At 42.9% G+C, this 17212-nt stretch overlaps 1 protein-coding gene across 2 annotated transcripts in view; it reads right to left on the reverse strand.

Moving 5' to 3' along the window:
* The window catches only part of LOC107217449 (ubiquitin carboxyl-terminal hydrolase 48-like), a 58954-nt gene that overhangs the window by 34902 nt on the left and 6840 nt on the right, over positions 1 to 17212 (reverse strand). For both annotated transcript variants that reach the window (XM_015654979.2, XM_046743581.1), the window contains exon 12: positions 423 to 530. In XM_015654979.2, the coding sequence (XP_015510465.1) occupies positions 423 to 530 (108 nt within the window). The remainder of the gene's footprint in view (positions 1 to 422; positions 531 to 17212) is intronic.

Consider the following 17212-nt stretch of genomic DNA (forward strand, 5'->3'; position numbering starts at 1 on the left):
CGGGAAAATTTCACTAGGTTCAATTTTTCTTGCTTCCTTTCCTTCTTTCGCTCTTTTGTAGAAATAAGAATACCGCGCTGTGTGTGCGTGATACGTCTGAACGAATCGTCTGGATTTGACGCTGATTGATTCGCCTAATTTTTTTTACCGTACTTAAATCGGATCTTTAGAGAGTGTGCGTAGCGTCGTGTCTATTTGTTCGAAGAAAAATTCGCAAAGAAGACTGTAGTTAATTTGTGCTGAATTATTGAAAGCTTTTAAACGCTAATGACGGGATTCCGAATGCAAGTTGGTTAAAAATTTACAAACGTACGGTCAAACATGGTGGGCATTACTTTTTTTCGTTTTAAATGGTGCCGACTCGCATCGCACGTCAACCTCGATCAGACCGAGCCTTACTGAAATAAACCACAAACACTTACTGTTCGTTAACGCCGCTGGGATGGTAGAGGAGTCCCTTGTGCGGTTCGCAGAGTAGTACCGAGTTTTGAATTCCCGGCGGTGGCGTTCGAGCGTAGATTTCCGCGTAGCTGAAACAGTGTTACAAGAAAAATTATTTGAAGAAACATTTAATCAACGGATGGAATTTCAAAAACAAAACAAATTAGCTACGATGGAAGATTGAAGTGTTAAAGAAGAAGGCAAAAAACATTCCCAGGAGCGACTTCTTGCACTCTACAAACCGCAGCCCAGGTCCTCAATACGTTCATTTGCCAATCACAAAAGAGCGTTGCATCGGTAGAATTATTTTTCACAGATTTACAGCTTAACATTTCGTCACTTGAATAAATTTTTTTTTTGTCAACAATTTACCATCATTGAATACAAGTGTCTCATAACTTTTCAATGATAAACTTCCGCAGTTATGCATGAAATTTGTTTTTTAAATTTGCAAACTTGTAAACGTTGGAAACAATTCCAAGTTCATCACAAACAAACGTCTGCAGCTATTCTCAAGAATTTGAAAAACAACGATTGCGGACCTTCAAATCAACGGGCTCTGAAGAACTAAAAATTGATCAGGCTTACAATTAATTTTAACATCACTTGAGTTGTATAAACCGTGAAAGCAGTCGTTCCGCAGAGGATGAGAAATGCGGATATCTGATAAATATTCATCCATTCTCGGTTGTCAAGTCGCAGCTCCCTTATGAGATACCATGAAACATCTTCCGTCCCTCGTACGAGTAATTACTGGAGTACGAGTAGGATCGGGCCGTTGTCAGGTGGAGAACAATGTTTACGCATACTGGAGCCTACCGCCGGGGATATCTCTGGGGTATAATTCCGTTACGAGCGGAAAAATTTCGCGACAAAAGTTGAACAAAGCATCGAAAAAACGTAAAGGGCGGCAGGATGGCGGAAGGGTAGGTTGTCTGTAATAAGGGGTTGCGGACGGGCTCCGTCCCCGGCTGTTCGCGTGTTTGAACAAGCCTCGTATAATTAATACCTATCTGCCTCGACAACGCTGGGCATCGTTTCCGCCGACGGCCGGGAGAACCTCCGACGACAAACATGTCGACTCTTCGCCAGTTGTAGGTACGCACCTACGCGTGTCAATCGCGCCCTAATCCACCCTCGCCGAGTTTTCCACTTCGCGCAATAAAGAAGTTATGGTAGGTGGGTACGATTAATTGAGGTGTGATTTCCAGAAGGGTGTTACAGAAAACAATAATTTGCGTCTTCCCACCATAACACACCCTAAAAAGTTTGTTCAGGTCGAAAGAAAGGTTCTGTCGAAAGATAAACGTTCTACGTTATGTGGAAGGTCGCGCTCGGTTGATTTCTCGCTTTTGTACGTTTGAATTTATGCAGTATCGCGAATAATTTTGTTTTTTACTGCTTACGTCAATCGTAATATCAACTTACGTCACGAAGAAAACCCATACCTGTAGTATCGAGTCTCTGATACATGATGGAGAACTGTATCTGACGACATTTTCATTATTAATTCAATCTCATAAAATAGTTATAATTTAATACGAACTTTTAATTTAGGACAATGATTCCCGAATGATATATCGTTGTGTTATGGATCGTGATCTTTGAGTTGAAGATAAATGTCAGGAAAGAAATAATAATTGAAGTGTTTCACTGCGTTTTTTTTAAATTCAAATTCAAATTCAGGGGAAAAAAAAAAAATTGTAAACAAATTGAAAAATCAACTGAGCGCCATCTTCAACATAACATCGAACGTTCATCTTTTCACAGAATCCTCCTTTCGACCTAAACAAGCTTTTTAGGGGGTGCGCCGGTGAAGTCTTAAATTATTTTTGTCTGAAACACCCTAATATATATATTCACATCTGAGCGAAAGGGATACTCCAATGATGCTACGACCCTTCAAATTCACTACCCATACAGTCAAATATTCGCACTTCCGATGATATGGGAAGCTGGGTATAAAGTCACTGCATAGATGCCCGTCTTGAAGTACAGGTATTGATTCCTTCACGATTTGCGGATTGACGAGAAAAATTTCGGTACGGATTTCTACAGGCAATGAGTTTGCGTGAACTAAATTTCCAGATTGATCCGAAAAATTGTTCTACAGTATTCCACGTCGGTTAATTTGAACGTCAAATTTTTCACAGTGTTCGTTTCAGTTTGAAGATATCTAAAAATTATCTCGTCAATGCGTGAAACCCGCGGTACGTCGGGTAACGTTAAAAAGCTCATGGGGCGTATTAGGGTTGAAACTACACGCGTGAATAGATCTTGCAGTTCCCGCACGCATATGAATTTCGTTACAAAGTGTAACCGCGACTGTTTTTAGAGAAAGTAGGCACGTGTGACGCAAAGCTGAACGTAAAACACGTCAGGGTTAGTACCGATTTCACGAATAGCGGCGATGCACGTACGTTTGCCGACCGTTGCCGTCGTCACGTCAAGGTACGAAGGCTCGTTCGTGCAAAGCGAGATCGAATCGTGTGCCCCACAATGAATTTGCGTAAAAGGTTGGTACATACGTAAACAGGGATAATACAACAATTCGACGTTGGATAACGAAGGATAGGTCGGACATTGCGGAGGTGCGGAGGTGCGGAGCCGCACGGACGAGACCTCGTCCCCCTTCTTCTCTCCTCTATCTCTCTCGCTCTCAATTTTCCCCGGCAAGGTCGCGACATATAACGGTCCTACAGGTATATCTTGCGGTTGGCGTGTTCCCCGGGAGACAAGGAAAAGGAGTCGAAACGGATTCGGCCTATTAGCCGTGCGTCGCCGGGTAAATGCGTAGTTGTAAGAGATATCTGTCTTTAAGGACATTATCTGGATACTCAGCGGCAGGGGTAGCAAAAACGTCCACCCCCGCGGTGCGTGAAAAATGATGCACAGCCCCAATCCCTGGCTCCCTCCTCCTCCACCTCCTCCTTTTCCTCCTTCTCCTCCCCCTTCCCCGGGGAGGGAGGGATCAGGGCGGTCGACCAGCCGGAGGCTGAAGCCTCGAGGAAGGTTCTACCCTCCCTCCGACCCTGTCCTCATCCTGGTCCTTAGCTAGTCCTTCGCGCAAGGATACGGCTCTGCGTCGACGCCGCACACTGCATTATCCCAGGCGATTACGACTTTTGACAAGTTTATGTTGGAGGCAGGTGTATATGTAAGAATATGCTCATTTCTGTGTCGTTTTTCATGGGAAATGAGCATTGGACACGATGTTTCATATGCCAGTTTCGTAACGTAAAAGTGTTTAAAATCAGCCTGTAAATTCCTGGAACTCTCTAAGGTTACGCATTTTCGTAACGATGAACAATTAAGCATCCGTGAGTCAATCCAAACCGCCGGTACAAGTATTAATAAAGTTATCCTAAGGCGAGTGCTGAAAAATATCAAATTTCAAATCATACGTTGCACGACAGATATTTTTTTTCAAGGTTAAACCGTGAGTGAAGAACAAGACGAGGATAGATGCTTTTTTCAGACTATAATTACAATAAACAAGAAAAAGTCTTGAAAGTTCTTAGGCTTGTCAGGCGAAACCTTGTCCTCGTATGAAAATGAAAATCAGTGTCACAGGGAATTGAGTTTCGCAAGAAGAAAGTCCGTTATACCGTATAAAAGACTCCGTTGTTCGGGGATAAATAAGTACAGATCTCGTTCGAACGTCGTATGCAATACTAATTGCAAGCCGATGACTTTGTAGGCAAATCGGATGAAAGACACGCGCGATTCAAGGGGGAGAATAAGGATCGGTAAATCAGAGGTGAAGACGCGCTTAGGAGGTGCAGAATGATATAACACCGGGGGAGTAATTCTGTCCTCGGTATAAGACGAATATAGTCAAGAGGGCAGCGACGGCACGGCGTTGGTGTGTATAGGGATCCCGGTCCCGGTCAGGAAAGCGCTGAAGAGGGCAGTCGGCGCGCATAGATGCATGGCTCGTGTATATCCCGGCCTCGTAAATCAGCGGTGGTGATATTAAAAGGTCGCTTATACGCGAAAACATAAGATTTATTTCTGCACGGCCTAGAGGGCCGAGGCCGAGAGCGAGAGAGAAAGGGAGCGGCGAAGAGAGACGGCTGGAGCGGAGGGAGAAACATCGGCGAACCCCTACGGTCAAATAATCGTGTCGTTTGTAGGGCGGTTTGTTCCTGCTAATATCGAGCCGCGAAAAAAAGATCAGGGAGAAATATATTAGCTCCGGAGAGTGCGAAGTATGTGACTCCGAGAGAGAATATTTTTATATAAATTTTAAGGCAGGTAATGCCAATGGTCCGAAGGGTTTTCCAAAAGTTAACAGGATGGTAACAACTTTGTTCAAATAAAATTCCTTAATTTTTTTGCCAAGAAACTTAGAATGTCGGACTGATTTTATGACCAAAAGCTCCAGAAGTTGTGCACCGTGAATATGCATAAATTTGCATCCGAAATACACGTATTATTGTTTCGTTTCGCACAAATAATTAGAAATTGAACAATAACATTTCCGAAATTTAGCTCAACTGAATTTAATTGAAAACAATTTATAGAAAACTTACGTTTTTTCCTACGGTCCATCATAATTTCTTCACTTTTCCTGATAGACGAAACGAGATTACCTAACTATTCGCAGTCTGTTGCCACCCTGGTTAAACGCATATAAGATTCGGTATCAAAACCACGAACCATTCGACGCAATGCACGAAAGTTACTTGTCAGAATGTAAGAAAGATTTGATTGGGATTGGTAATTCATTGCGAAAGAGTAAATTTCAGAGTGTGAAATGAACCACTGCCGTCTAAGGAAGACGAAAATGCATCTGTCAGTTTTGAAAATTCGGAAGAACTTTTCACCAACGTATGCAAACGACAGCTGGCTCGTAATTCGAGCAAAAACTCATATACAGTGAACAGATATTGCGGTCGTTAACAAAACACATTTTTGGTTTTACCGAGCAAGCAAATTCTTTCATCCACTCCGATATTACAGGCCTATGACCGAAACAGAATCGTGAGCAAACTTCTGCGAAACGATGAATCGGATTTTAGTCAGGAAACGAAAAAGTGCAAATAATCATGAAAGTTGTACTAATTTTGCCGGTGCATAAGAGCGAAGTTTACAGTTTCGGGCATAACGTTGTATACATACCTTCGTACGGCGTGTAAGAGTCGGGTAATGGTTTTTCGATATTTTCGAGTGCGTTTGAACCGGTCAGATGAGTCTCGGAGCGAGTATCGAGCTTATTAGACCGTTGTTGCGCTCCGGAGTTTTGGTTTTTATTTTCATTTCTTCATATCCAATAACCGAAGCCTATATACGCGCGCGACTCGTCGCGGTTAGTTAAGGGCTGTCACCGTCGCCGTTCGTGCATAGAACAGGATATTATGGCCCAGCTTCAAATAATAAGATCTCAACCGCAATGACTGGATCACTACCATTTTTTGCCCCCCCCCAAGATACTCTGTAAGCTCATAGCAGCCTCGGCCTCGACGATACCAACCGTGCTATATATCCAACACTGCTACCGCTCGTCGCGTGTACGACAGGAAACGTCCGACTCCTCCTTCGATTGGTTTCAATCGTTCACCACTCCTCGGGATTATATCGCCGCAGAGAAAATATCACCAGTTATACCGATATAAGTGGGCATAGGTAGGTAAGTAGACTGGTAAAAGCCGGGCGAACAACTATATCCGACCTGTCTAATACTCGCTTTTTTTCCTTTCGATACTTTTTCAACTTTTCAACTTATACTCGAGATTACTATTTTACAGACGAGCGAACGTCGCTGATCGCTAAGCTGACCGCGGCCAGTCGTTGTAACTCATCAATTTTAATTACGAGTTTCTCTGACCACGCAATTGCAGGCAGATGGTTCGAACGTTCTTCGGAGTCCGCTTGATGCTCGATGCAAATTTGCGCTGAATTATCCTCAATGTGCGTAAACAAGCCTCAACTACCGGGGCTCGTTCGGCGAAGAGTTACCACGGACCCACGGATGATGAAAATACGGGCAGCGAGGAAAGGCGTAATACCTGGGTGTAGTTAGAGAGGAACGGATAGTTGGGCGCTCGGAGGCAACATTGCGTCACTCGAATCATGTAGCAGGTACCCAACAACAGGGATACACAGGCCGGCAGACGTGCGTCGAAGCATAGCGAGAGACATGTTTTTCACGCGTATCTCAGTAGCGGCGAGGAGGTTGTAGTCAGTGGTCAGTGGTCATGCCGGCCGCACCGCGTGGCTCCTGCGTTTCATCCGTATAGATCGGCCGAGATCGGTTTCGAAAAATGGAGAAAAACCGAGAGGCGCATCGCTGACGAGTTTGCCTCGAGGCCTGCAGTGTGAAGAACCCGAGGCGGATGATGACCAGCTCAAGGTCTATAGACGAGGAACGTTAGCCTGACACATACGATATGGATATGCGATTCGCTAGGCTATACCGACTCGGGTTCACTTGCCGATTTGCCGAAAATTCGATCGGGCGAGCCAACGATCATTGGTATAATGCAGGTTTTAATTAGGATGATTTGGGTAATCGTCGAAGTTAACTATACCGATGAAAAACGATATTACATCCAATTATCAGTTAAACGAATGTAATTGAGAGGATCACAGGATTCGAGGCTACTCGTTCTACCGAATGGATAAAACGAGTGCGACTAAAATTACCTCGTTCAATATTTTTATATATATATTATAGTATATGCTATGAAATACGAAATATTATGTGGGAAACTTGAACATTTCGAAAATTCACAGCTCGTTAACAACTTCGACTCGTAGCTGGAAATTTTCAGCGTTGTTTGGGGATAGAATGAAGTATATTCTCTGAAAATTTCAAGCGATTCCGAGTTGATAGAAAAAAGTTACAGCTATCTGAAAACGGCGATTTTTCAGAAATCAGTTGGTTTTGCGAGGCCGTATATGAAAAGGAACGTGGTAATTAATAATAATTCGTGTAGGTAGTGATAAAGTATACCTAGACGAAAAATTTGAGCCGTCTACTTGGAAAATTCTTGACTTGGCAGCGTTTCAAATTTATGCGAAATTTTGCTAAAATAGTAGTTCATGAAAAGGGTCCCAATTAAACTGGATTTTGCTTTAGAGTAAAAAACTATTTTTTTCTTAAAAATACAAGGTCAGAAGAGGGGAACGCCGTTTCATTCGAGTCTTTAAGTCCCATAGAGCTCGCATGAAAAAATCATGAAAATAACTAAAAAATTGAATTATTAAAAATTTCAAAAATTTCTATAGCCGCCAGATTTTCTTACATTAATCTCAAATTTGGAGAATCGTCTTTTTTTATAACCTACTTTCTTGAAAAAAATCAGCAGCCGAATCGCTAACCCAAGCCCGCAGGCTGCGGTCGAAAAGTAATGGATCTACCCATATATGTTTAAACGAAGAAAAAACGTTCGATAAAAAGAATTTAAAAAAACCTGGTACACCGAATCGATCTTATATCATCTCGTGGGTGTCCTCGTCGATTCCAAAGTTTGAAATTAGATTTGGAACTATAAAATCCGCATTCTTGGGCACTTGTTTGAATCTCACAATGGAAGTGATGCGTATAAAAGTGTTACGGTCGTAATAGCTGCTGAATATTGAAAAACTAAATAATTGAGATTGTCAATTACGTAATATTAATGAAATATTAACAAGTGAAATTTTGTGAAGATACCGTTGCTTCGACCCCTGTCCTCCTGCCCTTACCCTAATACGCAAACGTCACGGTTGAATCGCCCCTAATAGTCGAGTCGATACGCGATTACGTTACGTCGTTTTTACAACGGCTATTTGTTTAAAGAACTGTCGCCGCAAAAGTACACGAGGTAATTTTCGAATCGTCGAGGACAACAGGTAGCCAACGATCGGTTCGCGAGGCGCGAGGCCCGTTCGGTGTCGAGATGTAACGCCGCTGAGCGACGGTGTTTATAAAGCTCGGTTGAAAAAGTATCGACCGACAGGATGTCGATTATCGATGGTTTTTGCTCCCATTTCGTTTTTATCCGAGGGCATAATTAGCTTTCGTTGTTCTAGCACGCCCTGGTCTGGCTCCAGCTTCCGTTCGCGGACAAGTGCACCGATCGGGAGAAGCCGCTGCGACACCGGCCACTCTCCGAGTGCAGTTGGCTCTCGTCTTTTTCGTCAGCGTCTTGCGTTATACGCATGTACGACGGACGAACTCAAACTGCACTCTTTGCATTCGCTCGTACACACGTCCGCGGCATCATTCCGCGTTAAGCGCTTGTACCGCTCCGATACGAACGCGGTATGTGTCGATTTCACGTTAGACGCAAGCGAGCGAACGTATCTTCCGTATCCATTCATCCCGATTCTCGTGCGAATAGACAGACACATACCTTTCCACAGGAAACAGCGATGAGCTCGCCGAACCCGGCTTCGAAGGCAGCTTAATATCACCGTTAATAGGTATCCTTAATTAGTCGACTCCTCGTCGCGTTCAGCAATTACCGCTTCACCAGAAGCGAGTCAATTCGACGGTCAAGCCGCGTTTCTGGCGTCTTTTTTGCCGCGTGGACAAATCATATCATCCCGTGGGCATCGTGATCGGCGGTTTCGTTGTAAAAGCTGCGCCTTATACTTGCACCGTGAGCCCACGATTGCGGAATGCGCGACGAAGTGAGCCGCAGGTGACAATAGGCAGCCGATTCGAGATGCGCGAGTAGGAAGCATCAACGGAGAATAATTACCGCGGACACGGCGAGCAGTTAAGTGTCGCAAGAAGAGGACGAAGAAGAAGAAGAAGCTGAGGACGAGGATGGGGAAGGGGGAGGAAGGCACCATGCGCCTGCCAACCTCCTCAAGGAATGGCACCGCGGTCATAAAAGTACCAACCCGCAGCGACAAACGGCGCGCGGCAAGCCTATTCCGGGAATACGATTAACCGTCGTTCATTCACGTCTCCCCTCTATTTCCCTGACACCCGCCGCATGATCCCCGAGTAGGTATAAGGTACGATACGCTCCCGATCCTCGCGACGATCGTTCATCTCCGATACCAGGCCTTTGCACAGCCGACAGCGCATCTCGCTCTTACCGTTTATTGTTAACCATGGAAAAGTTCTCTTATTTCCCGCGTCCCGTGCGATGCCGTGGTTTCTACAACGCGCCTGATTTTTTTTTGTTTTTGTTTTTTTTTTCATCTTTCGACCGAGTAACAACTATTCTCCAATTTTTCCTTCCTTTTCTGGCAATGCCCGGACTTTTTATTTTTCTCCACCTTTGCACCTCTCTCACCCGGAATTTTTTTGTTTTTTTTTTTTTTGGTTTTTTCCATATCGTTTTATTTCACGGCTATACACGTAGCTGCTTCCCTCTCGCGTAATGACCGTCGCTGTACGGTCGAATGCTTCGCCGTCAGAGAGCCGGACCCTCGGGTGTAGATCGGAGGCACATACAAGAGTCGGATGGCCAGCATCTCGGCATCAGCCCCCTCTTCCGGGCGATCTCGTCTCGAGGAGTTTGCCTCGTCTTATTCCGACTTGACAATCATCCAGATGCATGGATATTACGGCCACGCCATGCCAGAGGTGGCTGACTCTCCGCTTTGCCGCGGAGGCACACGGACGCGGCACACCTTCGGCGCTAACTCAGCTCAGGATCTCGTGTGCGCCGTGATTTTGTGTGTATAATACCGCGGATAGGAATGTCTTCACTTGTACCCGCCTTCCTGCTGATCCTCCTCGTAGCTGGTATACCTATATTACTCCGGATGAATGTAATAGAGATACGGAGTTCCCGACCACGAGGTCCGATCGGAGAAGATGATGAATACAAGTACCTACATTTAAACATGCCGCTTGCCGCTGCATGATGGCAGACCACGCGACGTGTTTCATTTATTTTCATCGTTACGTATAACACACGCACACACATCTATTCCAGTACTAGTTCTATTCCACGTTTTTCTCTCCCGCCGCTACAGTCTTCTTTGCTACCTACGCATGTTATAACTTTACTTATTTTACGGTCGATAGTGTAATTGGGAGGGTGAGTGAAAACTAGTACATACACATATACATGCATATCTGCTTATAATATGGATATTATCGGGATACAGATGTGAAGACGTGAAATGGATATTTGCAGCTGTTGAGGTCACGCTGGTCACGCAAACACACACGCGCGTTGTCAGTTGAGACTCCGTTGTTAGACGACGTTGCAACAAACTATCCAAGAAATTTGACTAACCGTTTTGAGTTGTGGTTAGACGTAATATACCTATATTCTTGTACATCGATATACGTACGTATACGGCGTAACAGTGAAAGATTATCGAACCGGTTATGACGGAGAGCGTATATATTTAAATTGAATTTATGCGATGGAACCGGGAAACTGAATCAACTTTGGCGAATAGGAAAAATATACGGATTTAGAGTTAGATAGCAATAATTGCTTTATGGATAAGCCAAACTTTTTAGACCAACGATAAAAAAGGCGTTCTAAAACCCATTTTATATCGATGTTCACGTCAATTGTTATTTTGACGCAAAACGACGCTGCCAACGTAACATTCCAAGTTGAAAACTGTTGGTTTTTGATTCTGGGACGCTCCGCAAACACCTTCGACAAGAACCTGTATATGTTACGTAATATGTGCCTGAATGTCGACAGTTTTATTCCTTTTTTTATGCGATGCGAAAGTAATGAATATGGAATCAGGAGTGAATTAACTTCGCAGATAAATTATCCGCTAAATAATCATATCCTGCACGCTAAAGTGTCGACGGAAGTAGCAGGTTGATACAGCTGGACATGTGTGTGTGTGTGTGTGTGTGTGTGTAGACCTATAATTTCAGTGAATTAAAATGAATCGTAAAATTATACCAATTTTATCACTCGTCTCAAGTCCCTCCGATTTCATGCAGGCGTGAAAATATCACAGCAACGATCGCACAGGTGATATATAAAATATCGCGCATAGTTGAACCGGGCTTAATTATTTTCAGCCAAGGGGGGTTTGTCCGGTCGCAATGAGACTCGATATTTAAAACGTCAATGAACCACGCAACCCTATTTCTCGCATCTCGTTCAAGGTGGATTGAATGGTATAATATATATATATACACTTACTATAGCGCCTTTCGTGGCTGAGGGCGATATGGTTACTCGAGATAAGTATCTTGGATCGTTACCGTAATTGTTCAACAATGAGAGCGATGAGATTACCGAGACCCTTTGAATTACGGTGGTAGGTGAGCCACTTTTTAGTCTCCGAGTAAAATATTATCAAAAGAGTTTACTGCTGAAGTATTTATGAGTGTAAAATGGTTGAAAATTTTCTTTTACCTCATTTCAGATTCTTCCCGTGTTATTACACACTTCCGTGAATCGATTTATCGCTAATTCGCTTCGGTGCATTTTTTCGCATTGAGTTTTCATTTTAAAGGCAATTTGCGAATGTAGACTTCGTTGCTAAAAACTCCTGCATAACTACGTAATCGGAAGAAATTTCTTTTCCATCGAACAGGGGAGTTCCACGCCTGTAAATACTTGGTGAAAAAAAATTGCATCGAAAATCCGAATCTAGCGATTGCTGAAAATCCTTCGCAATGGTGACAAATATTTAGATACGGATCTTAAAACTTGTGAAAGAAGATGAATTTTTTCAAAATCATGGCTTTTCTCACAAGTGATCTCAATACTTCTACACACAACCAAACAAGTATTTCGGAAGAATGTGCCGTTCGGAATTTTTTGAATTTTTGAATTTTTCCTATCATATTCAAAAAAACAAAACGCGTTTTTGCCCAAGTTTAAGCGCCCCTTAACTGATCATCATACCTGCTACCACGCAATTCGAGAAGAATCTCTCCCGAATAACATTCTCATCATCTCATTTGAAAGTTGACCCGCAAGTCTAGCCTTATACGGTTGTACGTAAACGTTATAAAGCGTGGCGGAAGATTCGCTCGTCCGCGAATCCTGGTCGAATCACGAAATTCCAGCAGGATTTCAGTTCAGAATTCTTCGAGCAGCTTCCTCCCTTTCGCAAATTCTGCCGCGGCGCGGCGAGCTCGCCCCGCGAAGCACTGATGATAGTTTTTGCCGCGCAAGATTTTTTGCCACCACCCAGTCCGCCGCCCGACACCCACCCTCCACCCCTCCCGCGAACCGGGGGTGGATGATATATGGCCGCCCCCGAGACACTGGCCGCCCTCTGCAGAGCGAGACACGCGGATGGCCGGAATCTCGGAGAAGAATTCGTACGATATACCTTTCTATGCCGCCTTTATACTTCGCTATCTGTACATATATGTATATATAATATATACACACACACACACACATATATACATATATATATATATATATACGCCATCGCGTACACCTATAAATCATGTTCAATCCTCAGCTTTGATTTCTACCACTGGTCACACTTGCGTACAACACTGTACAGGATTTTGTAGTTGACGACGATTCTCCGTTTTTAATTGATGAAAGTCTTTCGATCACTAAAAATAATTTCGGTATTCGACGTTTACCAATTCGCTCGGTCGATGCCCCGGAATCCTTTGAAATTGGAATGTTTCGTTAAATTTCCGGCAAACTTGTTGAAGGTAGTTTTCTTTTTGTTCTCCAATATTTACGAGGATTTTAATTTTCGAAACCAGATTAACTGTGTTCTTTTTTTGCAGAAAGTTGTAATTTTTTGCACGCCACGAATAAATTTTTCAATCCACCTGTCGTTCTCGATTTCTTCAATCGTACTTTTGGAAATTTTTTCATCGACAGATTTTAACGGAGACTAGTTTTTTTATGTTTATACTTTTTATAGGGAAGAGGAAATTTCCTCAAATACAGGCTGAAGTTGGTCTTACAAATCGTATAAGTTAATTTACTTATATTTCTTACGAATACAGACTGTAGTTTTTTCGTCACGGTTTTGGGCAGGGACCAAGAGAAGAGGAAAGAGACGCAAGAGAAGAAAGAGGGAACGGCAAAGGAGTCCCGATCTCCCAGGAATTAGCAAAATATCAACAACTGCTCTGCCCTCCCCCAGCGCAATGAATCAACTTATTTAAGGGTAGTTGGATTTCGCGAGTCGATGCACGGGGACTTTCCCCGCGACCGGGTTCGAGGAATGATTTATCGTACTTCTGGTCTAGCCGCCCCCGTTCAGCCCTGAAAAACATCGACGACTACGCAGACGACGACGACACGATCTTGCCAAATGAGCGCAAATTATTCGCGACTCCATCGATTTTTTTACAGTTGGACAGTATTAATCGCAACCAAGTTAAGGAACAATGCTAGGTACGCGCGTCTGACGTGGGATTTTCAATATAGTCAAACTTATATTGCGGGCTGCTGCAGGAATACGCTGAGAAGAATTTCATTTGTTATAGTTGTCATAGAAAATTATACTTAGTGAAATACGGGGTTCAAATAACAAGGAAATGCCTTACAAGCAATCATTTCGTGTAATCGTAGTTTTCACTACTGTATATTTTTCAATTATAGCAAGAGTAAGTCTGTTTTTTTTGTAGTTTACCCCTTTTTCTGAATTCAGTAACGCCTCAAAATCAATTTATTGTTATACCAACGTCCAATCATCGGAATAGCTACGAGAAAATATAGCAAGACGTACTAGATTTTCTGGTCATAGCTACCAATCTTATTTTCACATATATGTACGTAGAATTATATTTTTCGAGCATGGTAAAAAATTATAACAGTTAAGGACTGTACAGTAACCACAACTAGAAATTTTTCTCGGTGCAGGCTGCTTTCAGGATTCAAATGTTTTGTGCGATCGATGCGACACTTTTTTCTATATCTTTCTTCGAATAGTTGTGATGAAACGACCACACAGAAGATTGACGAAATGGAAAAAGAAAGTTTCTGTTCATGGTGAAAATTCTTATTTAGAAAAATATTGCACTGTCAAATAAGGGTCAATGAAATCAATCCTGCAGTACAGTGCTGATCTTTATACAGATTCGTGGTACAAGGAACGCTTGGGAGATGAACGCTGGAGGTTACAAAGTTACTCCGAGTAACCTTTCACTTTTAAAGAAACTCCTAGTAGTTTTTTTTTGTCCAGATTCAAATTTGCACCAGTTACACTGCGTGCCGCATAATATTCAACATGTTTCACGAGAATGGCTCCAGTGTCGCCAATTTTGAATGTTTGTCGATAGCAATTTTTTATGTTACACTTAAATATATGCCCAATAACTTCCTTAACCCTTACGTGCGCACCCAGGGTACCCGGATACCCATCTCTCGTATCTATTATTTTTTGAGTGCGGATGTGAACGTAACCATCCAAAATCGATTTACTTTATCAAATAAACATAAATAAAAAATATTCAAGCTATTTTCAAGTCTTATAGAACAGTTCAGTTGCCGCAAAAGGAGCACGCGGTCAGTTTTGATCTTTGAATGCCAGTCGCAATGGTAGTTGCGTAGCATGGGTTTACTTATTTTTTTATTAACCTGTGCTATCTCATTAAGACATTTTATCAATATTAAAACTTATTTCCAGGTGACTGAGTCTTTTTTTTTCATGTTTAAACACGGAAATAGCTTTTAAACAATTTGAATTCCGAGGATCGGGAGTCTCAGATCGTTGAAAAAAAATTTCAGAAAATTATTAATAAAAATGTGAATTGGCAGACTCCGTAAGGGTTAAATATTATTTTATCTTATTACCTTTTCATCCGTCAAAAAATAAATTATCAAATTTTTATAGTTTTACAGTGGTTTTACCCCTTAATGGATCCCGTTTCGGGGCTGTTGAGAAAGCTTTTCTTGGCAGAAATATTGAAGAAGACTTAATTTCGAGTATAGAGCGTAGTGAATGAATAATTGGCGGGGCAGGTTTCCCGCGGTTGAAAATACGAGTCCCATCCTTGTTGACACAGCATTGTATCAGGCGGACAATGGCAAGTTCGCGGCAGAGGTGCGCGTGCCAAAAGGCGAAGGGCGAAGAGCGAAGAGCGAAGAGCGAAGAGCGAAGAGCGAAGGGCGTCGTAATTAATAACTTGGGATTGATTAAGGTGTCAGATAAGTCTATAGAGCGGTCGCCCGGTCCCCGACGCGTTACAATATGATTAATAATTTTGAGATAGCGTCCCTTTTCACCGAGGCAAGAGGCCGATTTCGGTAGGGTGACGCCCGCGGCACTTACGCCCTAATAAATTGCTAATCACTTGCAGTGCGCTTTGCGTTCGACCGTCTTTCGCCTGCGCGTCATGAAAGTCGTCGAATGTTTCCCGGCGTAATTATGCGACATTCGAATGCCGGCAAGTTATTGTTAAAAACATTTCAAATTTCTTTAAAGAGACACGATTGGCGTCCGCCTCTACATCTTCCTCTCTCCATCTCACAATCAGGCGCATTCTCTGGATCTCTTCGAGAAGGTCGGGACACCCGAACGTCTGCGGCGGGATGTTCTGAGCGATCGTCTATGCAAATGTCTAATCCTTTCTAAAATCCGTCAGAGTGACGTTGACGAATTGGCAAAGACTTTAAAACTCGCTCAGACAAATTGCGATCCTAAAATCCATTTGTTTTCGCCACCTTGCAGCAGGACTCGGAACATAAGGATTCGTGCGAATTGCAAACACTTCATTAATTATTTATTATGCTAAAGTGGGAAATTCGACGGAAATTTACTGCGATTACTAAGAGACCGTACTCGGTTCATTCACTCTCGATTATAATATTTAATAATTAATTATAAGACAGCCTGATCCACTCGCGGTTGAGCAACACGATTTCCACGACAGTTTTAAACTCCTAGTCAATCGATCGATCGACTGATCTATCATTTCATGATACGAAATTTTAGAAATAAGAAGTTTTCTTTCCGTCATAATTTCGTTTTCAGATTGAAAGCTGCGTGGAATTAAAAATTTTAGAAATTCCAAACGCAACAGATTCAGGTACATAATTTGAACAGAGTGAAAAAACAATCTCATAAGGTGTAATTTTGCAAAAGAACTTCGAAGGTGTTCTTCCTAAGGGTAAGTTTTTACGACTATTTACGATTCCTCCTGACTTTTGGATGTATATTCCGTGGGTTTCCACGACTGCGGTGAATACCACGAGTTCCCATGCAAAGCCACACCACGCGTGTCCGAATCCTTAGAGTCCGCAAGCAGGCATCAAGCTAAATTTAGCGTGACAACTGAGATTGACATATTTAAATTGGCGGTGTTAGGTAATCCGCGAGCTATGCTCCGCGTCTCAGTGACAGTTGGACAAACCGGGGATCAACTCTTTACGCGGCTTATATACGGTTATACGTATACCAACGTCATGTCCGGTGTCACATATGCCTTCGTCGGATTCCCCGATTAAGTTATCCCTCCGTGTACCACATATCCCGCCCCACCCCCCGCAGCAGTTCGGCGAACAAATTATGGATATGTAACGTTGTAAAATCACGAAGGGAAAAATTGCAGGCTTGCCAGAGCCGGGAAGACTGCAGCAGCTCTCGCTCTCTCTCTCTCTCTCTCTCTCTCTCTTGCCACACGTCGGTATACGTAACCCTTAAAAAAATTTACGAGGGTCTCGAGTAGGCGCCTATGTACTACATAATATTTGTTATCGCGAAATTGCGCGCGCGGCCACGTGGAAGGCGAAAATATTTTTCTGCTAACCCCATTGTCTTCGGGCTTGAAGCTCCTCTTTCTAAAGGTCTTTGATTAATTTGCGGAAGGGAACAGAGATGGAGATTATGTATAATAGGTGTGTAAAACCAGAGTTAAAAAATACACCCATTTTATACGGTTGAAAAACGTTAATAATTTTGC

The sequence above is a fragment of the Neodiprion lecontei genome, chromosome 6, assembly GCF_021901455.1.
Source record: "Neodiprion lecontei isolate iyNeoLeco1 chromosome 6, iyNeoLeco1.1, whole genome shotgun sequence".
Classification (NCBI taxonomy): Eukaryota; Metazoa; Arthropoda; class Insecta; order Hymenoptera; family Diprionidae; genus Neodiprion; species Neodiprion lecontei.